At 39.3% G+C, this 24,441-nt stretch overlaps 1 protein-coding gene across 9 annotated transcripts in view; it reads right to left on the bottom strand.

The window, feature by feature from the left end:
* FN1 (fibronectin 1) overlaps positions 1-24,057 on the bottom strand; it is an 83,253-nt gene extending 59,196 nt beyond the window's left edge. For 6 of the 9 annotated variants that reach the window (XM_088135577.1, XM_088135578.1, XM_025164129.2 and 3 more), the window contains exons 1-12: positions 23,903-24,056; positions 23,645-23,804; positions 21,189-21,317; positions 17,319-17,456; positions 15,808-15,939; positions 14,887-15,024; positions 10,063-10,221; positions 8,576-8,767; positions 7,476-7,655; positions 4,709-4,885; positions 4,142-4,294; positions 2,984-3,112 (exon numbers count right to left, since the gene is read on the bottom strand). In XM_088135577.1, coding sequence (XP_087991703.1) covers positions 2,984-3,112; positions 4,142-4,294; positions 4,709-4,885; positions 7,476-7,655; positions 8,576-8,767; positions 10,063-10,221; positions 14,887-15,024; positions 15,808-15,939; positions 17,319-17,456; positions 21,189-21,317; positions 23,645-23,795 — 1,678 coding nt within the window. In that variant the 5' untranslated portion in view covers positions 23,796-23,804; positions 23,903-24,056. Of the gene's footprint in view, positions 1-2,983; positions 3,113-4,141; positions 4,295-4,708; positions 4,886-7,475; positions 7,656-8,575; positions 8,768-10,062; positions 10,222-14,886; positions 15,025-15,807; positions 15,940-17,318; positions 17,457-21,188; positions 21,318-23,644; positions 23,805-23,902 lie in introns of all 9 variants that reach the window. The other 3 variants (XM_088135575.1, XM_025164132.2, XM_088135576.1) reach the window with 1 other exon arrangement.
* Positions 24,058-24,441: the final 384 nt, after the last annotated feature.

Raw genomic sequence — 24,441 nt, 5'->3', positions numbered from 1 at the left:
ATTAAAAGCCAAAAAGGGAAATATGCTGAAAAACATCTCCCTGACATTATATTAGGATGTTGTGTAAGCACAATGGTAGGGCTACCAGATCCAGGCTGCGAAACTGCAGAAGACAGAGTTTGTGTCATCAGGATCTCTCTGCTGCTAGCCAGAGCCATCCTGATTTTTGCAGCCCAGTTTCACTAGACAACGGTTGCTATTGTAAAACATAGTTTCCATTTTAGTGCAATGGGTGAAGCAAACTATTGTGGCTCATTCAATAAACCATGGTTAAACAAACCACAAATTAGTACGTTGTACACAAACCAGATAATCTGATCAACAGCAGATGGAAGGACCCTCAGAAAGCAGCTCAGTAATTTTAAAAATGTCCTGCTCCGGAAAGCCAGTATGCTATAGGATACTGCTATGGGGAAAAAAGGCAGCAGTGCCTAGTGCTTGTTTTCAACAGCATAGCCACTGGCAGAGTAAGTTGCTTCCAAGCCCCCACCCCAGGTCTGAGCTTGCCGGCTGGTGGGCGCTGCATTCCAGAGACTTATCAGTTCAGCAGACAGCTGAACAGCTTCTGGGGGGCTGGGAGAAGAGGGAGGACAGGTTGTAAAAAGCCTGGATTTATGGACCTTCTGGACATTCCTTCCTGTAATTAAGAGAAAACGGGTTTGTTTGGCCCCTCTAACATGGAGGCAATAAGCTGTGCCAGTGAATGGATTCAAGTGCTGCAGAAGCAGTGGTTAAAAAGTGTCTTTCCTCCGGGGAAGACACGAGGCATCATTCTCATTCCTGCCCCATGGGGTAGGCAGCACCCTCTACTTCTCTCTGCTGCCTCCACACTATTGCAGCCTTTGATAAGAAGAAGAAAAGTTTCTGTCCTAATTTGTGTCAGTACTGCCTGCACAAGATGGAAAAATGGTGTTTACAAATGTTTTAAGTCCTAAAGGATGCGTTACACACAGACTCACTTGATATGGCCCTAACTGGAGTTGTGCCCATTCAGTGTGAGGGGAATCAACTGTATAGTTAAACATTGACCCATTTAAAAAGTGTCCTGCTTCTAAGAAGCTAACCTAGTGAAATCAGGCTCTTTTTAAACCTCAGAGAAAAAAACCTGAGAAGATAAACAGCCTCAAGGAGAACATTCAGACAAGCTTAATTCCAATCTGCAGCCTAAAATGATATAGTCCCAGAAAAGCTGTCGGAAATCACAGCAATTGGCCCCAACTGCAGTGGTACTCAAAGCTCTACCTCACGTAGCCTTGTTCTTATCATCTCTTTCACCCTATCCTAAGACAAATCCTCCTCCTTTACCTCAATTTATATCCTTCTCATCTTACCCAGGCATGAAAGGAGAACGATAAAAATCAGTGTGACAAATACAATGAACAGCTAAGGAAACAAAAAAGAGATTTTCCTGAGACCAGGTGAGGAATGGCCAAAAAGTGCTCAGGGTAATAAATGGGTGGGATTTTTAGAAGCAACATTTTCCTGGAATCAGAGGTACTTAGTTAAATATGCATGCCTTTATTTTGGAAATGTAAATCTGCCAAAGAGTGTCACTGAAAAGATGCAGAATACATCTGATACCAGAGAAGAAGGATATCCAATTAATAATGTAATGTCCTAATTTTAGCCTAAGTAATGATCTTGTTTTAAAAACTGAGAACTGCAGGATAAATGGATCATGGGACATAGCTGAAGGGGATGGAAATGAGATCTAATCTTGAGAAGGAAGGGAGTAAGGGGAGAGTACACCAACTATTTAAAAGTTCTGACTGTCTCTATCACCAAAGGTAAAGCAACCCTTAGTTTGCACAATGCACTGAACCACAAACTAGTTAACCACATTTTAACCTAATGTGTTGTAGAAATACAGCTTACATGTTTGGTTTATGGTCCTGCAAACTCAGAATACTAGATTGAGAAAAACATGGTTGAATTAATATGGTCTGCAAATCATAAACATAGTTTACATTCCATGCTGAGTGGATTCATACAACATGCTAACCCAATACACTTTCATGTGATACAGTGTGTGAACCCACATAACAATTTATTCAGCTAACAATGGCTTAATGTAATATGTAAACCTGCCAATTTTTTAAATAAGAAAAAACTTAGTATCTATGACCACACATTACCTGACCATAGTTTCCTCAATCCAATTTTTTGGTTCACACCACACGGTGAAACATAAACTAAGCACACAGACTGGGTTCACACAACATACTAGGCTAAATTTGGGCTGGCTGATTTGTAGTTCGTGTTATATGATCACAAAATGCTAGTGGAGTGCTGAGAACTCATTATGAGAAAAAATATATTAAAAGCCCAGAGCTCAAATATCTAATTTAATTCCTGAACCAGAATTTATGGGCGTTTTTGACAGAAAAAAGTAGCAATTTCATTCTTAGGAAGAAATAGTGTTAGATCAGGAGTGCCGTAATCACAGAGGTGCTTGTCACTAGCTGTGATGATGACAATGTGCACTCTGATGTCACAACTGAAGCTCTGCCCCTTATATATTTGCATCAAATGTCACAAAGAAAAGGGAAGTTTGTGTTGTGATGTACACGTCATCGCTTGCCCTCCCTGCCCCCTTCTGCGAAAGCCTACATTAACCCAGCCCAGATACTTCTGATGAGTTTAGCAAAACTTTAGATTTCTAAACTGAGACATAGGACCGTCTAACTAGGATTACATGAAGGCTGGAATAACAACATACTAGGAAAAAGAGCAACTGTTTGGCTGTCTTCTGCAGCCCACAAATGAGTGGAAAGCACAGAAAAGGGAACAGAAGCAAGAGGCTGAGGGTGTTGGAAAGATATAGACATACATAAGTCACAGAGGTTCCTTTGAAGTACAATTCTAGAAAGGTAATATTCGATTACAAACTGTTACTGCCAGTTTTGCAGCAGGCCTAAAATTACTGATGTAATCATGATGGTAACCCCTTATGTTGCTATAAGCATGAAAGGAATGAACTTACCAATAGGATCACATTTCCATCTCCCTCGACCTTGGCCAAAACATGTACAGTTCAGCATGTGTCCTTCTTCGTGACGTTTGTGAAAAGTCTGATTAACATCATATGTGATTCCATCAACTATACACTGATCTATTTCAAGAGAGAAGCATATTTGTATCATTGATTACTTTGAACAAATAATGGCTGCAACTTTGCATGGCTGCATATTGTTCTCCACATACTCTCTCATGAATCAAACTGTTCATGTTTTTCAAATATTCAAAAAGCTTCCAGCAAAAAAAACAAGAATGGCATATAAAGTGTAAAAGAAATCAATTATGATGTGCAGTTTCTATAAGCTTTCATATTCTTTATCATCTTTGAACAGATCTTGAGTCACTAATATGTTATTCCTTCCTCAAAGTTGCAATGACTATTCACTCCAACCCATACCCACATAAACGCTACCTTGCTATCTATCACTTAGTAGTAAGCTGGCTACAATTGCTTATATCATAAAGTAACTTGATTCATTCATCAGGCTAAACTACGCTTTGTTTAATAATGGTTTAGTGAACAAATCACATTATATGGGTATTAAGCCATAAACCATAGTTTACAAATAACAATGGTTTCATTCACACATCTTGTCATGTCCTTTGACTGGTTTTGGCTTTGTGCATACTTTCCTTTGGACAATGACACGGAGAACCAAATCTGAGATTCACACACAGTAAATAAGAGATTTGTGCATGAGATGTTGTCACAGAGGCTTTGCTTATGATTCTCTGAGGTTTCAAGGAACTGACTTTTTCACATGTACTGTAGTATATTCCTCATATTTTTCCTGCTGTAGTAGGTCTTAGGAAATGAAGTTCTGTAAATTATTACTCATTGTTGGCTGTATATGAGACAAATTTAACAGCTAAATGAAATTGATCCTATACCATAGCCTTCTTTCCCAAGTGCAGTCTACAAATTAATTCAGGAGAGGGTTACCTGTGGCCCTTCAGAGACAGCTCTCAGCATCTCTCACTATTGACTATACTACTTGAGCTACTGTGAGTAACCACTGCATCTGGAGAACCAAGGATTTCCCAACTCCAACATACTCTCTACTGCACAAACTCTAATTGGCTATATCAAATTATGCATAATGACAAACCAAACCAAAAATACCTCTGAGCTGGGAATATGCAATGCAGGTCCATTCCCCACGTCCATTTCCCACACAAGTGCATCTCATCATATGGCCCATATCATGCTGTTTGTCCCACTGATCTCCAACACGATACATAACACCTTCATTGGTTGTGCAAATTTCCTCATGAGCTAGTCAACATATAAAAATGAATTAGGCTTATTTTGGTTATTACATGCTTCTTGTTCATGAAAATAACCCTTAGGAATTTTCTTTTCTCCATACTGACTTTATACCAGTGCTAATAATATCCATTTTCTTCCAAGCACGTCAAATATGAATCTCTGTTTATTCAGAAGAGTTAATTTAATTCATAATGCAGTTATTTGAACCCTGTATTCTGAATGTCCATTAAGGGAAGAATAGATTCCCACAAATTTTATTCCCACAATAAAACTGTAGACAAATTTAGTGAGGTTAATCTTTATATGCAGCACCTAACTTGATATACAAGTTGAATGAATGTTTATAACACATCATATTTCATAATTCCCCAAGAATTAAGAAATAACACTGAGTCCTAACAAAACATATATGCAATATACCTGCCATGGGACAAAATCCAAACTTCTGATCAACATCATAGTTTGGGGTAGTTCCACACCACTTCATGTTATCTCTTCGTCCTTCAGAAGTACAATCAGTGTAATTGCGGTTATTGTAGAGGAAAGGAAAATGACACAGGGCACCATTGGAATTGCCACCACGTGTTTGAACCAACACTGCAAGGAAACAGTTGTTATTCAAATAAATGCTATAACTAAAGCTTAGTACCTGCCAATTACTTTAGTATCTATTGTCCAGCATACCACAGTCATAAAAATTATTTCTGAAAATTTTACTACAATCATTTTTCTTCTATTAGGAAATCATTTTTCTTCTTCTGGCAAATGGGAAATCACCATTTAAAGAAAATGTAATAAATGTTATGAAATAAGAAACTGAGGAATGGGAAAGAGAAACAAAGAAAAAGAATGATAACCTTTGCCATTTTATGTGAACTATTGGGAAGATAAAGTGTGAAAAAGAGCTTTTTTTTTTTTACTTATCAGCCATCTAATAAAAATTGGTCACATTTCCAAGTCTTTGACTATAAGTGTAAGAGCTGGGAACATATTTGTAAAGTAAGATGCCAGATTTCTAGAGTTCCAAAGCACTTAACAGACATGTTATGGAACTCCTAGGTCAGGTCAGCGTGCAGCTTCCATCAGCTGAAGAGCTGCACCGGGCTTTGCATGTCAAAGACTATATTTCCCAAGTGGCCACAACTAGGCCCCATTTGGGAAGGGGGGCTTCAAGAACGTTAAGGGATGAAATTGGTGTCAAGTACCTTACAGCAAAGCTTGAAGCACCCATTTTACTTCTGTTCATTCCTTCTCCCCGTGGAGAAATGGGCTGAATGCTTTGCTCCATCCTCTTTTGGAGACTCTACCCTCACACCTGTCTTGGTTCCAAAATGCATGAAAGCATCTGCAGATCTATAGCTGGTCTGTACAGTAGCTCCTTGCCAAAAATTCAAGCTAGTTTTGTTCTACCAGGTCTCATTCAATCTCATGAAAAACTATTTGCTTCAGAATTTCACTGAAAGAGGACAACTGGGGGAAAATTCTCATGGGTAAAAATGGGAAATCCACAATCAGGAACGTGTGGACAGTTAGGGAGCTTTGGAATGATGGTGCGTGATGAGTTCTAGGCCTCTCTTAGGCAGGAAAGTCGGTTGGGTGACTTTGGGCCAGTCACTCTCTCTTGGCCCGGCCCACCTCACAGGGTTGTTGTGGTGGGAAACATAGGAGGTAGGAGTATTAGGTATGTTCACCACCTTGAGTTGACCAAAATATATAAAAGGTGGGATAAAAATCTAATAACAATAATAATAAAGAACAACCATCTCCAGTCAACTTCAAAATCACAAGTACTCTGAAAATATGGTAGAAAAATAGAAACCTCTGGTACAGGAAAGGAAATTTTTGAGAAACTGTAAGGCAGATTTTAACACAGCGTTTTCAGGTTATGCACACAGTCCTCTGCAAGACGAACTGTCATGTACATGACAGCAGCAGAATTATGCTGTTCCTACCTCCTAAGATCAAAAATTAAAGGAAGGCATATTGCTAAAGCTTCTCTGCTATGATGAAACAAGAAAATATACTCTTATCATTTAAAATCCCCCAAAGTCTGAGGAGAAATTCAGATGTGAATTTCACAAGCATGCCTGATTTAATCCAATTTAACACGTGGTATGCTTCCTTTATATAGTGGATAGTCATAAAAAAAAACTTTTAACATTATTTGGGTCGGCAATTTCTCTTTTAATAAAATGACATTGAAGTATTAGACTACACGAATGAATCCCAGTTTTAAGGCAAATGTCCCTCCAGACCTTGTGGGCTAAAAAAGCCACCGTCGCGCCTTGCTAGTTCTGACTGCTGCTATATATGGCAACCTGGCTTGGAATTCCAGCTTGACTAGGGAGTGACATCAGAGCACTGCACTCATCAGACTCAGGAGACTTCTTCCCTTCTAGCCTAATATAGTCATTGGACTTCTATCTTAAAAAAAGAAAAAGAAATGCCAGCCAAACACAGACAGAAAACCAAAGATGCAGACTACTAGTTTTACTTCTTCTTAATCCCCCTCCTCCTCACAAATGTAGGAGACACAAAGTGAGCAGAATGGCACAAACGCCCTATTTTTATCTGTGAACATTTCTGCATACTGTATGCATTTCACTGGATTAGTTAGTGAGATGACCACAAAACACACAACTTTTGGCAAACCCCCTAACACTGATTAGCCCCAATAATTCCTAATGAACAAGATTCCTTGGCTAGGAAATAATTGCAACATTGACTCCAATCCATAGTTGCCCAGTTTTACTTTAGCATGGAACAAGAAACAAAAGTTTCAGACTTTCTGAAAGTCTAAAAACAAGGAGCAATCATTTACAACAGGAGCAGACAACTACTTTTAGACTGAGGGCCACACTCCAAAAGTGGGCATGCTCAGGATAAAAGTGGGCAGGAACAAAGGAGAAAACGTAGGATACTGAAGTTTAACAAGGTAAAAAGTAGCTAAAATAAATATTCTGCCTCTGGTAATAGTCAACTAGATCCTTCCAAGAGATCCAGGGAAAGGTAGCAGTCCCAGACTGTTTAAAAAAGCATGTGTTAACTGTACTCAGTGAAATAATGCAAAATTATAATTAATATGGTTTCTATTAATATGGTCTCGACTACTACCCACACTTTCCCAATGCATGCTAAAATCTGCATCCTATTTCTCCCCAAGAGATTTTTCCTCTGAAAAGGTTACCATTTTGTTCTGTACAAAAGGAGTAGCTCTTATCCTGGTCAAAGTTGGAGGTTGTACTGCACCAGAGATTCCCATCATTACGTCCTTCAGAAGTGCATGAGTAGAAAGTCCTTCCATTATAGGTGAATGGGAAAACGCAAGGTTCTCCATTGGAATTGCCACCATAAGTTTGGGTCACAGCTTTAAAACACAGAATCACATTATAATCCTATTGTCTACTTACAGGCATAAGGCAACATAACTTTGTGTACTATAAATTGGTGTTATCTGGTTTCAGAGCAATATTTAATAATAATATTTGGCATTTATACAACAAAATGTATTATAGTGAAACCTCAATTATACCGACTAGTGGGATTATGATCATTGTTCCTGACTATTAAATCTTGGAGTATGTCATTGTTTGTATATGATGTCATCACACAAATGATGCAAATTATGTTAATTGCATCAATTTATGTCATTTGTATGATTATTTCACTACACAAATGACATAAATCACTGTGGAAATTGCTAGCAAAGTCTGTTGTACGGAGGTCCAAGAAATCAAGATTTCACTCTGGGTGTGTTGGGGGGTGTATAAAAAAATGTCAGCTGGTTTTGGAGGGAGAAGATAACAGGACCCCAAGGCCAGCCACACTAAACTATATTCACATCAAATCCATTGATCTGGAGATCATGCTTTTATAGGATTAATCATATGAAGGCCAGACCGATCACATGACCATGTATAAATGATGCTAATAATTTCTGTTTTTCTCAGTGTAGTATAGGTAGTCCCCAGTTAAGGAATGACTTCCATTCCCAAAGTCTGTCCTTAAGTCAAATTTATATGTAAGCTGAAACAGTGTTACTGTATAATACTGTGTAAGTAATATTGTGCAATGAATTCAAACCGTTGTGTATTTAACTCGAATTTTGCTACAATAGGCTCCGTTCTTAACTATGGGTCATCTGTAAACTGGGTGTTCTTAACACAGGGACTACCTGTAGTGACCTTCAGTCCAACCTATGCCCGTGCATTAGGAACACGCATTATCATAGGGTAAATGATCGAAACATCTTTTGTATGCCAATAAATATTTAAAAATATGTCCTACCTGTTTCCTGGCAGCTGATTCCATTGCCCAGACAAGTACAAAGCATATGCTGGTTTCCCTGGGCCTTAAGCCACTGCATTCCCAGCGTATACACTATGCCACTGTCAGTTACACAATGCCCATAAGGAGCAGGCTGGGGCTGGGGTTGGTAGAGTGCAGTTCGTACATCTGTGATAGTTGCAGATGCACTTCCTGCATTAAAAAAAAAAAGCAATTAAGTTTTGCAACAGTCAGCAAGAAATAGTGTATATATCACTTGATTAAGATTATGATTATTTTTATCTTCTTTTTAATCATCGTTAGCCAGCCAGTCATGGATTTGTGATGGGGAGCCATATAATTGGATAGATGGATGGATGGATGGATGGATGGACGGATGGAGAGACAGAATCTTGATAGTTTCCTATGAGTCACTTAATCTATTGCAGTTGAATTAATGTGGAACTTTGGAACTTCCAACATTAATAATAAAAATATTGTTTTTACTATTTTGGCTGGAACCAAAATTATCATCCAGATTGTCTTCTCAACATCACAGCAAACCTGAATGCATGCTTTCTGCTGGGAATGCAGCAATATTTTTGATCACCTTGCTCTAAGATTATCTTGACAAAGCATTTACCCTCGTGATGACAAGGGCCAATTGGCTTATCAATTCCAACCCACTATCCAGTAAAAGAGCCCAATTGTACACATCCCCTGGAAGATCCAGCCTTTGTTTGCACACAGGCAGCAAAGCGGGGATTTAGTATGTCCATCAGTAACTGGTTCCACTACCAAATTACTCTTATTGTTAGGATATTTTTCAAAACATTCAACTGGAATCTACCTTCCTATAACTCAAATATTTTAAGAAATATTCTTTATGTTAGGAAAGAGCCCTTTTCTCTGTAGTTGATTTCTGGAAAGGGAAAATTAAAAAACAAAACAAAACAGAAGGGAACCTTTGGATTTAAGATACATCCTGGATTAACGAACATCCTTTTTCCCTGAATAGTCCATTAAATCGAGGCTTTATTGGATTATATTCATGGTCATGGTTTTGCCACTTACATATCTTGCAGTTGTTCATTAATACAGATTCCACATGGTTGCTAAAATGCCTCCCCTCAGTAACATTTCTGATAGCTATAACTAGCACATCCCAAACTGAGTACATTTCTGTGGGTAACTGAGTCTATATTTTCAGCCTTTGGTTAAGCTCCCATCATTCCAAAGAACTAAATCAAGTCAAGCCCACCAAGCAGGAAGAGACTCAGTGATGCTAGTGATTTTAGCTTTTTCTTTTTTGCCAGACTTAATTAGTTGGCAGAGGTTTTTTTTAGTTTTTATGGGCTTTATAGTTGTTTTATATATTGTATTGGGTTTATTGTTTTCAGATTCTAACACAGTATTATCATTTTGAATTTGAATGTATGATTTTCCAAAGCAGTTTTTATAAAAGCAAATAAAGAATAAATAAATAAATACCCAGATATATCACCTACCTATGCCTGTGGCTTGCAAAGATGAATGTCTCTCACATTTCCATTCCCCTCTGCCATTCCCTGTGCAGATGCACTGAAGCAGATTTCCTCTGTTATCCTTCTTGCTCCAGGTGTCTCCGATTCTGTAGGATGTCTTGGTGTCCTGATCATTGCATCTGTCTGTAGGAAAGGGGGCCCAGGCACCAGAGGATCAAGCCTGTGCCATTTCAACAGTCTGTACCCATTTGTGATGGTTATCCCCTTGGACTGATAATACTGGATTTTTTAACGTAACCAATGCTCTCATACAGCCTGGTCCAAAACTACCACTGGCATATTTTAACTGCTCAAATTGAAAATGGATTTTTAAAAATTTTCAGTACAGTTGTGTGAGAAACAGTCCTCTTCTAATTTTGTACATAAGAAAAGCAAGGTCAGAGTTTTTGTTCCTTAAAAATCCCAAGCAACTCCCCAATACTAAAATGATTCAAAAGTTTGATTCCAGTCATTCCAGGGAAATGCTGAGGGCCACAAAAAAGGGTGCTGGGTTGCATGCATAAATAATGGTTTACAAGCCATAATAGCTGGGTTTAGGCAGCATGCTAGGTCAAACCAAACAAACCACATGGTGTATTTCTGCAATGTCTGACTCTTTTGTGCAACATTACTGACTCTTCTGTGCTTCCCCATTAACTAACTCTTAAGGCCACGCACCTTTCTGCACTCCCCCAGACAGAGCTGCCATGCAATTTTGGGGTCCTTCTGGACTTCTGCTCAAAGAGCTGGTGGCAGGCATGGCTAGGAAGGCCTCTGCACCAGCTCAGCTTGTGCATCAATTGCACCTGCTTCTGGATCAGGAGGCCCTACTCATTGTCACTCACACCCTAATCACTTCCTGGTTGGATTACTACAATGTGCTCTATATGATGCTGTCTTTAAAAAAGCATTCAAAAACTGCAATTGGTCCAGAATGCAATGGCACAGACAGTTTTGGGCTCTTCTTGATACTCTCATGTAACACCTCTGTGTGGCAAACTGTACTGGCTTCCAGCAGGTTTCTGCACTGGCTTCCAGCGAGGGCAATTCAACATGCTAATTATTCCCTACAAAGTCTACATGGCACAGGACCAGGTTATGTGTGCTTTGCTCACTCCATTAGAACTCTGTTAGGCAGTCTTACCTTGTGGGACCTAGGAGTGGCACCTTCTCTGCCACACTACCTGCCCTGTGGAACAGCATCTCCCTGGAGTTCTGGACAGCCCTGATTCAGCTGACATTAAAGACCTGGCTATTCCCTCAGGCATTCAGGCCAGGAGGCTAAACAAGGCTGTTGGTTTATTTGTTAGTTCTTGTCTGACTGATTAGAAATGGAGTTAGGGTTGTTTTTTGTTTTTTAAAGACCTCGGGCATATTTCATTTTATAGTTTTGGGGTGCTTATTCTAGAAAATTGTATTGCTGTTCTTGTTCTTAATCCTGTGTTCACCACCTATAGTCACTGCTGTAGATGGCTATGTAAATTGTATAAATAAACAGATATAATCAATCGTCCTTGAATTGAAAGGGAAAAATACGAGGACAATAATCTATCTCCCCTGGGACAAATTGCCCCCCTTCTTCCAGAAATTCTGCCCCATTTGTTATCACGCAATTCTGGAAGAAAATCACTGTGTCATCCCAAACAGTTACTCAGCTGCTGTGCTTTGACCACAAAAAATGAACATAAGGGAAATGTTCAAGAAAGACATGAAGTCTGATTGATGGAGTATGTGAGCTTGCCAGGAAATTGGTCTGCGGCTTCAGCTGTATGGATTGACATATTTTTTAAAATATTCAAAGCTGGGAACCAGTTGTTACACAATGGACTGGCCTGGATTTAAAACCTAGTGGGTTAACCTTCTGGATGTTTAAAAGTATCTTGACCATACTTATAAGGGGTTCTCCATCATTTCAGTAACTATATACTTTAGTCAAACAAAATGCAAAATAAAAATAATGTAATGGTAAACTTTGTAATGCAAACTTAAACATGTTTACTCTTTATAAAGTAAAGTAGCATTATAAAGTAGCATTAAGCTCAATGCTCTCAGTCCCTACTAGATATATTTACAAACTGAGTGTTAATCTGGGGATAGAAAGAAATTATTATGAACTTTGGGAAAATGGAAACAGATGAATAGAAGGTCTCTAAGAGGAAGATAAAGGGATCTAAAACACTGAGGAAAGTTTCAGAGTCTGTTCCAAGGATGCATGATCCTAAACAGTCTATGTTAAATTAAGGAATCATGCTGGTGATCCATTCTTTTATAACATTCAGAGAGAAAGGGCTGCACACAGAAATCCAATCTGCCCAAATGCATGTCATTAGGAAATGATTACTTACCCTATACACCTATTTTCCTGTTACAAGTAATTATTTATTTAATATGGCTGCTGGGATAACTATATAACCTTTGCATTCTGAATAAATAATTAAGATTACTATTATACTAGAGCCAAGTGCTTGTTTTAGTTTCGAAGAATACAAATGATAAATATTTAGAAAAGAAATCAGAATTCCTGTTGAATCCAACAACAGACTTCTGGACCATATACTGTATTAAAACACACTGTCAGTGTGATTCATTTGATCATGCTTTTCCTGGCAGCTGAGAACATTCCATCCCTGTATCTTTCCCATTTGACACTAACCTACGTATTTTCCTCCACAAGTTTCCAGTCAGAGGAAAACACTAAATAAAAGTGTTGCCTTTTATGGTTTTAAAGTTTAATCTCAAACTGAGGATTTACTTTATATAATCTTATTGTTTATGCTAATAAAAAGTTATTAGTCTCAATTAAAAGCTAAACAGTATAACCTCAAAGTCTACCAAACAAAAGTTTTAAAAGACTAGGTGTGTCCCAAGACAGCTTAAGCAGAGTTTATACTTAACCAATGATTGTACTTTTAAATACTTCCTATGCATGTAAATGATTATCTTGCATATAACTGGATCCCTGCTATAGTAGTTTTAATCACAAGCTAACATCTTCATATAAAAAGAACATTTCAAAGATTCTTTTTAGATTCTTTTATCTTTAAAATGTCAGTCTTATTCATAATGGTTTAGAATTTAAGAAAATTCACCAAAGGAACATTTTCCCATTTTTTCTATTGCCATGCAGTCACCTGCCATCAAAAAACTTCTGTGAAAAGCCAGGAGACCCACCTGAATAATGTGGGAAAGGGAAGGGCTCCTGAGAAAGAGAAATTCTATAAAAGATTGATTTGTCAATTTATGGTAACTTAAGTATGAAACTAAATTTTCACACTGCCTTTCTTCCTAAGTACTCTCATATTGTTTAGCGGAACCTTCTCAATACCTTCAAATATATGAAAGAAATGACCAAAACTTTCACAAATTTATTTTGGGATCCAAGCCAACTTCTTCAGAATAGTGCCAAGGCTTACTTTCTACCAATATCCAGTAGGTACAATTTCATAAACTCCATCACAGCCAATAATTATGTTAGCTGGAGTTGAAGAAGTTGAATTCCTCTGAAATTCAAGGCATATCTCCATGTTCTCCAAAATAAAAGGCTTGTTTCAGCTTTCCTGATTGTTTTTATATTCCCATGACTGTTAAATAATATAAGACACTATTCCCAGCACAAAGTCCAAGAACAGCACAAACAAGACAAACTATGATCTTAGAGACATAAGAGAAATAGATATTAACAAGAAAAAGCAAGGATACGACAGAATCACAAGAAGATAAAATGTATCTTCTTGAAAGAATATGAATAAATGTCACTTCTGCTAGAATCCTGTGGGTACTTATTTAGGGATGAGATCCACAGGAAATAATAGTACAGTACTTTCTTCTAACGTATACCTGAGTCAGTTGATGTAGCTCAGTCTGATGCATATTTTCTTAGAAGCCAACCTGAAAATGTTCTACATGGTCTTATTCTGATATGGTAATATCACATACACACTTGGGAAGGATTTCTAGGAGACCGTTGATTTCACTACTCTTATGTCTTGCATTTCTAGGCCACCCAACTCCCAAACAACTCTGCTTTTTATAATCTGGTAAACTTATTCTTTACACCCATTTTTTTGCCTGACAAAAATCAGAAATCAGACCTTCAGTGTTTAGATATGCTATTTCATGAGGCTCTAGGGCTACCAAAAAAAAAAAAAAGGTTTTGGAGGTAAACAGAGCTGCTCATGGATTGCCCAATAGTGAACTAAGCCACAGTAAATAAGTGCAGACCTGCCTCCTTGTGCCCACAACTCTTTATTCTAAGCAATACAGCTGTAAGATTTCCTATCCATAGGTTGTTAAGATGAAATGTGTCATTCAATTGTTACTTCCAAGTCATGCAAACCAGAATTTGTCTAAAACTAACTTTTGTAGTTAGTATGGCCCCAAAACAGTGGTTACATTATATGCTTATCCTTTTTTTTTTTTTTGCAACCCTAATCCCCCTCATGATTGTTCTGCGAAAATTCTACCCCCTCTGGTGACGTCTTTGTGCATCTGTCATGTCCCTTGTAGCTTTACAGTACTGAAAAAAATGGGAAAGGCCGGCACCCCTGACTTAAGGAAACCACTGACAGGCATTTTAGCCACACTACTTGGTTGGAGGAGGCAGCAGCCACTAAATGAGGGTTGTTCAGGCTAATAATTTGCTATAGCTTCACAGATGACATGAACACAGACAGCCAGACAGCCAACCAGTGTGTGCAAAACATTCCAGACTTTGGGCCCTCCCTCATCCTAGCAGGGAACATGAAGAATACCTAACAGCATAATTCATGCTGATGCTCTACAGCTGCTCTGCCATGAGTCCATACTTACTTCTGGAAGTGCAAGTAATCCTCCCACTGCCTTCTCCTAAGCAAGTGCAATCCACCATCATCCAGCCCTGATATGGCTTTTCCCAGACTTCTCCAACAACATAGGATGTCCCAGCTGTATTATCGTAGCACCGCTCAGCTAAAGGAAATTAATTTTCAAAGGTGAAAAATAAATAACAACCTCACTGCACTGTTTTCTTTAGAATTTCATTAAGGAAAGACCCAAACTTCTTAACTGGGGAGGGAAGAAAGAAACCGCTTCCATAAGTTTTGTACTTGGATTAAAAAACAGCATGCAGAAATCTGGTGATTCCATGAAATAGAGGTCTCTTAGTGTTTGTAATATTGGAGTTGCAGTCAGCTTTGTTTTATTTTATGCTCCTTTTGAATTTAGATCTATACAATATAAAGTTTTATATTTGGAAACGATTGGGAGAATTTTCTGTTATGTCAATAAAGCACATCAAACTTTGAGGCAGGAATCTCATAACCAAGTATGCTCTTCCATATCAAAAATTCTAAAAGCTAGACAGCAGGAAACAGATTCAGCCAGGCATCTTTTCTATGACATACTTATTTTCTAGGTGAAATTATGTATTTATTGTGTAGAAGGATATTCAGAAGCACCACCTGCAATTCAAAAATCCAGGTAGAGATTGATCATTTCAATATATAGACTGCTTTTCTATATATTGTATCAAGCTAGTGATATTATAATCTACTTAAAGAAATATTTTTTTTAAAAAGGTTGTATATGTGTTTTGAGTGTTTATATACATCAACTGAGATAGCAAATAAAAAAGCATGTTATCACAAAGAATCAAAAGCCTGCTTCAAGTCACTATCATAAACAGCTCTATTAACAACTGAAATACCTAGCACTTTTGATCTCTGAAATACATAAAATAAAACTAATACATACCAACTGGTTTGCAAGTCCATTCGCCCTTCCCATTGCCAAGGCACACACATTCTAACATGTAGCCTCCTGTCTCGTGAGGCCGGCGCCAGGTATCACCAATCTTGTAAGACTGGCCACCTTCATGACAGCGATCTGAAAAATGGAGCACAGAAAGCTGTTTTTTACCAAGTTATATCATTAGTGTATCTACTTCAATATTACCTATTGGTAACTCTTTAAGATTGTCCCAGTTATTTTACTGAGACCCCTTTAAGCAGTGATTGAATTGGGGACCTACTGTATAAAAATCATGTCTACCACTGAACTGATCTCAGCATTCTGCAGCATTTGACTAGTTTGGTCTGACCTTGGAAGCTAAGCAGGGTTGGGCCTGGTTAATATTTGAAGGGGAGACCAAGAAAACTATATGATAGTGTCTGTAAGGTAGAGCACCTTTGCCTTAGCTCTGGACTGCAGTGTTCCCTTTTCCATGGTGGAAGATAATAAAGGTTTAGATTCCTTTATTCAGTTCAGCATTGGGCATTTCTTCATAATGCTGTCAGCTATGAAAAGTAGCCAATTTCTTAACATTTCCAATAAGAAAGTCCCTTCCCAGAACCAGAGCTGGGCTCTTTCCAACACAATGGAAATAAGTATAACTTAATACATAAATATGTCTAATAACTGTAATGTGGCACTTTCCTGTCATATCAGAAGTGTCCCTAGATCAGCATCAGTTAACCTTGTTGAAAACATTTAGCTTCCCTTCTTATAGTTGTATAGTCCAGATGTTGAGCTGCATTTCCCTTTATCCCTCATATTGACCATATTAACTAGGACTGCTAGGAATTGGGGTCAGACATCAGGAGTCATCTACAGAACAGTTTATCCTTGCTTTACAATAAAGGCAAAGATCTGAAATGCAGTAATGAAAAATAATCTTTCAGGAGAAACATTCAATATAAAAAAGAATAAGGAGCAGCCCCACAAAGGCCATGACAGCTGCATAGATATGGGTTCCACTTTATGTATATCAGGGCAGGGAACCAAAGCCAGCCTCAATGGGCTGTATGGTAAGGAATAAAGTTTGGAGGGGGGAAGTCTAGCACCTCCTTGAACCACTATTTATTTCAGTCTTCCTCCCTTTTTCTTCATGCAGGAGAAAATATCAGACAGTATCTACACACTTATTCATAAAGCTGACATACTACAAATGTCAGTGGTCTCTTTTCACACAGCTATTATAACAATGCTGCCTGGTTATGTATTCTAGCAAAGAGGAAAAGAATTAGAGAATAGCTTGTGCTTCTCTGAGTGTTCATATGTTGATAATCTTGACTGCTCTATGAACTTTGCCACTGACAAATTCCTTACAATCATGCAACATTATGTGCTGTACCTACCTTTTGTTACTGGGAAAACCACTAACTTTTGTGACGCTCCAGCAACATGAATAAATGGCTTAAAACAGACATCAACATTTACTTTGGAGGATATCATCTAAGCATCTCAGTTAAGGATCTAATACGTACTTGCAATAGTGCAGCTGATTCTACCACGGCCAGCCCCAATACAAGTACAGTCCCAGATCATGGAATCCTTTGGACGTTCATAGGTTTCCCCTACTCGATAAGTAGTTCCAGTGTATTTGTCAAAACAGGTTTCTTCCGCTGTGTAGGAAGGAAAGGAAGAATGACCACAGAGAAATCTACAGCTTGCAGCTTCTAACCTCCTACCCCTATCTCATTCATATAAGCATACACAAAAAATTAACATGGCATTGACTGTGATTGCTATGGTGGTGACAAGCAGAAAACTCTTTGGATGACAATGGTGTAGCTGCTCAGAAGGCCTACAACACAAAGAATAGGAGAGGTGCTTGGACCAATGAAAGCAGAAGAAAGAAGGCTGAAAAATCAACATAGCAGAAAATGTAAGGGAGATTCCAGGGAATTGGTTTGGAATGTTGTATAAAAGTAAGGTAAAAAAGAGGGGAGAAAGACTATAAAGAAGGATGCATTCTACCAAGAAATACAGAACAGAAGTGAGGAAAACCAAAGTTAAAATATGTGTTTGAATTCACATATTTTAGTCAAATATTTAGTCCCTCACTAGAGTAGATTACAAGGGTCAAGTAAATAAGTTGGGATCTGGTTATCCAAAGGATTGTCACACCAGTCTTCTTAAGCTTTGGGTCTCTCAAGATGATCTGAAACTGGAGGGATCTGTCATTATCCTACTATCATGGCTAAACAACTTCTCAATCAGGTATGCTAATTTGCCCACCTACAAGGAAAGAGATCCATGGAGACACTTTGCCCGTAGGAATGTATGAAATCCAGTCTAAGGGATTTTTCAGGTAACAGGGACGGTATTCTTGCCCAAGAATAAGAGTAGTCTCTTTATGGAACAGAGAAACAAGATGGGCTGTCAATAAAATTGTTCCCAAATACTCTCCACCACTGTGGAACTCAGAGGGTCTATGGATGAGGAAGCAGGTCTGGTGACAGTACATTTTGCCAAACACATTATCAAGAGGACAAGATAGGTAAATAATGTGGCAATGAAGGAACAAAAAATATTTTCTTTGCTGCTGCCACTGCAACCTCGGGAAAGCTTTTTTTTGTTTTTTTGTTTTTTTTTGTGATTCAAGACCGTACTGGAACTTACAAAGATATGGTGTGATATGTTTGCAAGGTAGGTTAGACATAACATTGCTCATTGCTATGCAGGTCTGTTGTTTGGTGCTCTGATTGATCTAGTTCTGTGGGATTAGTTTCAGCTTTTAAAGCCTGAATATGTTAACAGGACACTAAAAGCTATGCACCCAATTGCATGGACTTTTCAGACCTTCCCATTATTGCTGACTCAGCTGAGTTGGATGGATCCAGTAAATAAAATTTTATAGAAGCAGTAGATGCTAGATATGTTAAAGGAGGTGATAGTATGGCTTCAAGAAACCCACATTAGACTTTGAGTTCTTAACAGCAATCCATCAGTTGCTAATATCCCCTTAGGAAACTGCTTGTGCAGATGATGTGATACAGCTCAGACATTCCTGGAAGAAGCAGACTCTCTGAACTCATTCCAGTCTGGGCGCAAGCCTGGATATGTGATCAAAACAAATTTGGTCTCCCTAATGAGTCAGCCATGAGGATCAGGAATTCAGGGCATGATGTTACAGTGACTCAGTTCCTGCTGACCAGACTGGCAGCATCCAAGGCAAGATGGCGGTTGCAATGTCAGGATCAAAGACTCACCCTTTGTTCATGTGTGCAGTATGAACACAGGAATACATACAAAAGGGCAAGGCTTGGGTTTCACTTCTACAATTGCCATCTTACATGTTTTGACACACATAATCTCAGACAGCACTGTGCAAGGTAGTATTTAGATGACAGTATTATATGTCAGTTGCAGGACAATTAAGTACTGAGGTACAATTCTGCTTAATGCTATGTTACAGAGAGACAGAGAAAGAGAGAGAGATCCATTTGGAGTAAAGTTCTCTGTTAATGATACCCAACTCAAATAATTTGTTATCACCTGAATCAGGGGATGTTTGACCAGCAACTGAATGCAGCAGTAGGCTGGATGATGGTCAGTAAAGAGAGGAAGACAGAGTCACCACGAATAGGCAGCGCCTTAGGCCAGTAAATAGGGAGGCTGCCTATTCTGAATGGGACTGCACCCTCACTGAAAGAGTAGGTATGCCCTTCGAGGATGATTCTATGCCCGTGTTTGTCAGTGGGTGCACACATGACCTCTGATAAGGAGCACCTTTTTCCAAAGCTGTCTGCTTTGCTCCCTATAACTGTTTTTGGGACAGACTGGTTGTAGTTCTATGCACCAGTAACCTCATGGCTAAAGAACTGCAATGGATTTGACAGGAGACTGCTTCTGAGGCTGGCAAGGAACTTGCCATTAGAGTGGAACACCATGGCTAGGTTCCTCAAAGGCACAAGACAGCATGAATATACAACATCTGTTTTGAAGGCTTCTTTTTATCATGAAGTTTGTGTGGTAGCATGCAAAATGCTTGTAATCTGTTGTAATTTCCATTGGTTATCTTATTCTGAAATTGTATACAGTTTTATTATTTTCATCTTATTGCACCTCCACTTTGGTATCACTTTTTTTAACAAGGGGGCAATAAAGTTTATAAAAAATTAATAAATTTAATTTGTTTGACACCTGAATATAACGCTACTTGGCTTCCTTCAAGTAGCATGAGTAGAAATTTTCCTTGGTCTTGACAGCTTTTTGGAAATGCTTTTTTTTTCTTTTGCTTCAAAATGTTTTCCATAGTAAACCTGACCTGCCAGCTTTTAATTGCACCCCCATTCTTATTGCTGCATTGTTTCCTCCAAAGTCCTATTTTATGTGGGCGTGTCCTTCTTATCTTATCTTGTACAGCATGAGTGCTCTGACTTCTTTCTGACAGGACCAAGTCATACACTTTCAAGAAGCTAAACAGCAGAGCACAAGGGGCCAAAGAGTCCTATCCAGAGGTGGATAGCCTCTGAATTTGAAGGTTCTTTTGAAAGTCATGTAAAGAAAGAAGGAGTAAAGTCCAGGGACAAAGCTTTCTTGAGAGACAGCTTGCCTATTGCTACATATCTGTAATGGGTAGAAGGAATGACCTTGAGGAACAGGAGGAAGAGCCACTACTAAGACAACAGTCAGATAAAAGAAACCTGAGTCTGGGACAGAACTGTACCTTGAGAAAGCACCTCAGACAAGACCCTCCCTAGTTCTCATGAAGCTAAAAGGAGGGGGGCGGGGAAGCACATTCAGACTTGCAAGATTCTGTTTCTATAACCTTATAATAAAAGTAGTATTAATGCATGATTTGTTTCCTAGTCTGGTCTGCCTTGAAGGGCCGACAATAACTGTCTCTGCAATACATAAGGATGTGTCAAGCAATTCAAGTCCCAGTGAGTTCATGTCATAAAAACAAGGGGGCTCAAGAAGCTCCATACAAATTATCTGTGGGTCACAGAATATGCCCCAGCATCTTCTACAATACCTGGGAGCTCCCTATTGGAACCCCAAAGGCTTATTGATAAATGAATCCATGCAAGCAGTTCTTGAGCCTACTTAGTGTGAAAACTGTACAGTAGGAACAATCTGTTGCAAAAAATAGTGCAGACTTTGTCCAGAATACTCCCAATCTGCAGTAGACAGGAACAACAGTTAGAAATTGATAGGTTGGAGAGACTGAACTGTAAAAATACAGTTACAGTAACCTATCTCACATGAAGGAGAAACATTAAATGTAGATGCTGCCTTTTCCAAGACCTAACAATAGGATAGTTCTATACATGTAAATGTCTACTTTTTATTTTAGAAAAAAAGTGGTTATTGTGCCAGAAGATTGTAAAAAGAGGCCTACAACTTACGCTCAGGCTTGCTTTCACAGTTGAATCCTCGGCTGCCCCCATAGCAAGTACAGACTAGAGTGTTCCCCAAGTAAATGCGCTCCCATTGTTGGTTTATCTGATAATGTTGCCCATTGTCATAGCATCCCTCTGAGAAAGAAAAAGCAATGTTTAATTACATCCCTTCATCCAGACCCAAGGTGGTTCTCCTGGTAAGGAGAAAGCATGTGGAGGAGAGAGGCAGTGTCAGCCCACACATGCATGGAATAGACATTAACTTCAGGCCCCACATTCCTTCTACATCTTGAAACCTCTGTGAAATGAGGCTTTAGATGCAGGCAAATCAAGACTGGACTTAAATTCAAAACAGTTCCATCCATCTCTTTTTTTAACCATGTTTTAAATGTACAGAATTAAACCACTAGAGGTTTCACATTCTGGAGGAGCATGTTAACAGCTGGAAAAGATTGCTCAGCTGGGAGGCTTAATCCAATGTTTCATGCAAGCCTATGGAAAGACCCCAAAAGATTTGAAAGAAACCTTGGCTCTCTCCCCTAAGCAGGCTTATCCTTGCCAAGCAGTACTGGTTTTTTTTTAAAATTTCCAAGTGTTTTTCCTAACTTACATTTACAGTTTTATCGTTTCCTGAGATGTTTTTTTTTTCATGAAAAATCATACTTTCTAAACAATTTTAAAAAATGTTATCTCAGCATCACTTTTCCCAATTCACATACAGGCAGATTTTAAAATGAAATCTACCTGTAACACTATATTCTATACTTTTAAAAATTAATTCAAATACCCTAATTTTAAAATGTTTTCTATATCAAAAAACAGCATGGAGGGTTTTTCCCCTTTTACTTTCAAATCAATCATTATAACAATATACAAGTTATTGCCATTTTAACTTACTGTACAGCTATCTACTAAACAACACTGAGATGAACAGAAAGATAATTAAATGCAGAAAGTTTATCTGACTAAGTGTAGGATTGTGCAAATCCTTTGAAAGAGGTGCTCTGGAACGCTCAGGAGCACCTACCAAATACTTTTTCTGAACTATTAAAGCAGCTGCATCTTTTCCCAGGCTCATGCAGCTGCTTTGGAGACTGGCTATCTCTGCATGTGTGGGCTTCAGCATGTTCAGCAATCCTAACTCTGTGGCAGGCCCTTATCTTCCGCTAAGGGATTTTGCTTAGAGTCCTTCCATAGGAAAAAGGAGAAACAAATAGAAATCTATCCATTTTACATGATCTCATATGTCTCTTTAGCAGGTATAACTGCACTGAAGAAAAAAAAAAAAGCAATGCTAATTACACTGTTCTTGAGAAATCTTGGGATTTCAAATGAGGAAAATTAATTTACCCTAAACCAGCCAAACATGTGGAAGAGAGACAGGACAAGAATCCCCTTGATCAGTAATGAAGAACACAGCAGACTAGGGAGCCTTTCTTTCAGAGGCTCTATGCTTATGCAAGTCAGCCTTCCACCAACAGCAGGCCCTGAAATAATGGATTTCAACCATCAAGGCCCACCTCCTACTGGATTAAAAACCAAAACCAAAAACTTTGTTCTCCCAACATCTTCACACTTAATTTGCCTAAACTGGTGAGGTTTTTTTCTTCTCACTGGAGTCAATGAGAAAAATACAAAAATTAAGCATTTCCACCCCAGCCAGAGCAAACTGGCAAAGCTTGGGAAGGGGCAAATCCTCCACCAGACCTCGCTAAGATTAGATATGCCCAATCTAATCAGCAGGCATTCAGCACTCAGACATCGTTACCTTTGGGTACAATGCAATGCAATTTATACTCCAGCCATAAACCTTCACCCTTAATTAGGCTTGAGTCTCAAGGGAAACCCAAGCTTGAATTCCATGGCCGACACACTGGGTATAAATGCAATAACCAAGAGGATTCCCCTCTCAATAACGCGACTCAGTTCAATTAATCTTGCAAATTCCCTGAAAAAGCTGATTCACCATTTAACAGTTTTGGGCGCCTGGAAATGTTCTAGCTGTCTCTTTACAGCCAGAGTGTCCTCGTATCCAAAAACCTATGATGGATTATCAAATTGCAACTGCTAACTGGAGAGATGAGATCACAAGGGACGTAAATTTGGCATATTTAAGCGTGGTTAAAAGGTTCTCCTAAATTGCTGTAACGCTCAGTAAGGAATGCATTTAAAGAGACACTCATCGCTAAACTCCTACCCAAAGCCAAACTCAAAAAAACTTCTCCCCATCATCCGTTTTGTTTTCTGCAAAATTCTTCCTTCTTCTCTTAATCTGGGTAGACTCAGGAAAGATCTATTAACACATTCATGTGGGAAAATCTATCCCCCTAACTCCACAGCCATGCAAAGCTGCAATTTTCGGTAGGCTTCTGAAGTTTGAATTCGCTGTTATCAAACCGTCCATGATCTGACCGTCTCCTCCCTCCTGCAAAGCCGTAGTTGCCCATCCCAGGATTACTCACGTTTGTTCTGGCCGCCCGGCAGAGAGGGCTGGACGATATGCTGCGCCTGCCTTCTGCTTTTTTCGGCGCGGGGTTGCGAACCCCAGACCCCTGCCCCCAAACAAAGGGTCAGCACCAAGAGGAGCGGTCGCCTCGATCGGCTGTCGGGCATCTTGAAAAGCTGTCGGGAGAATAAACGGGTCGTGTTTGAAACAGGAGGGAAACCAATTTTATTGGGTTGGTAAAGCGGGATGAAGAAAAACGTGCAAATTCCCTTACCGCCTTTCAGCCTTCGTTCCTCCTGTCTGGCGCAAACCTTACAGGCTGCGAGAAGGGCAGATCCCTGGGTCACATTGGGTTTATATAGCGTTCCTAGCCGCGGAGACCCCCGCGAGGCATTACAGGGGAGAGGAGGAGGAGGGCCTCGGCGGGGACACCCCTTTCGGACCGCAACGCCTTTCCCATTGGCCCAGGCGGCGTGATAGCGTCACGGCCTGGGGAGTTGCATTCCACAGCAAACAAAGATCCCGCTTCCGAAGGCTTTGGACGGGGCCAAATTCTAGAGGGGCTCTGGGGAGTGAAAGCAGGGGCTGCTGCCTTGCTTAGTGCAACTTGACGAATGCCCGCCAGCCGGTCACATCTGCACCCCCGGGATATCAGTGGGTCACTGAAGCCTTCGAGGTGTCACGAAAAGGCTCCGAGTTTTAGGAAGACTGGGCGACGAGTTTAGCCCTCGCTTGCAGTATCTAAACATAGTTCCGTCCCAGTGTTATGGAATGGTAACTTCTCCATGAAATCTGCAGTTAAGTTCTATACAC

This window comes from Python bivittatus, unplaced genomic scaffold, assembly GCF_059951505.1.
Source record: "Python bivittatus isolate LINGU-HERP-01145 unplaced genomic scaffold, Pbiv_v1 ctg000200_np1212, whole genome shotgun sequence".
Taxonomy (NCBI): domain Eukaryota; kingdom Metazoa; phylum Chordata; class Lepidosauria; order Squamata; family Pythonidae; genus Python; species Python bivittatus.
Note: the sequence above shows the minus strand (reverse complement) of the source record. Positions and strands in the feature narration are given on the sequence as shown.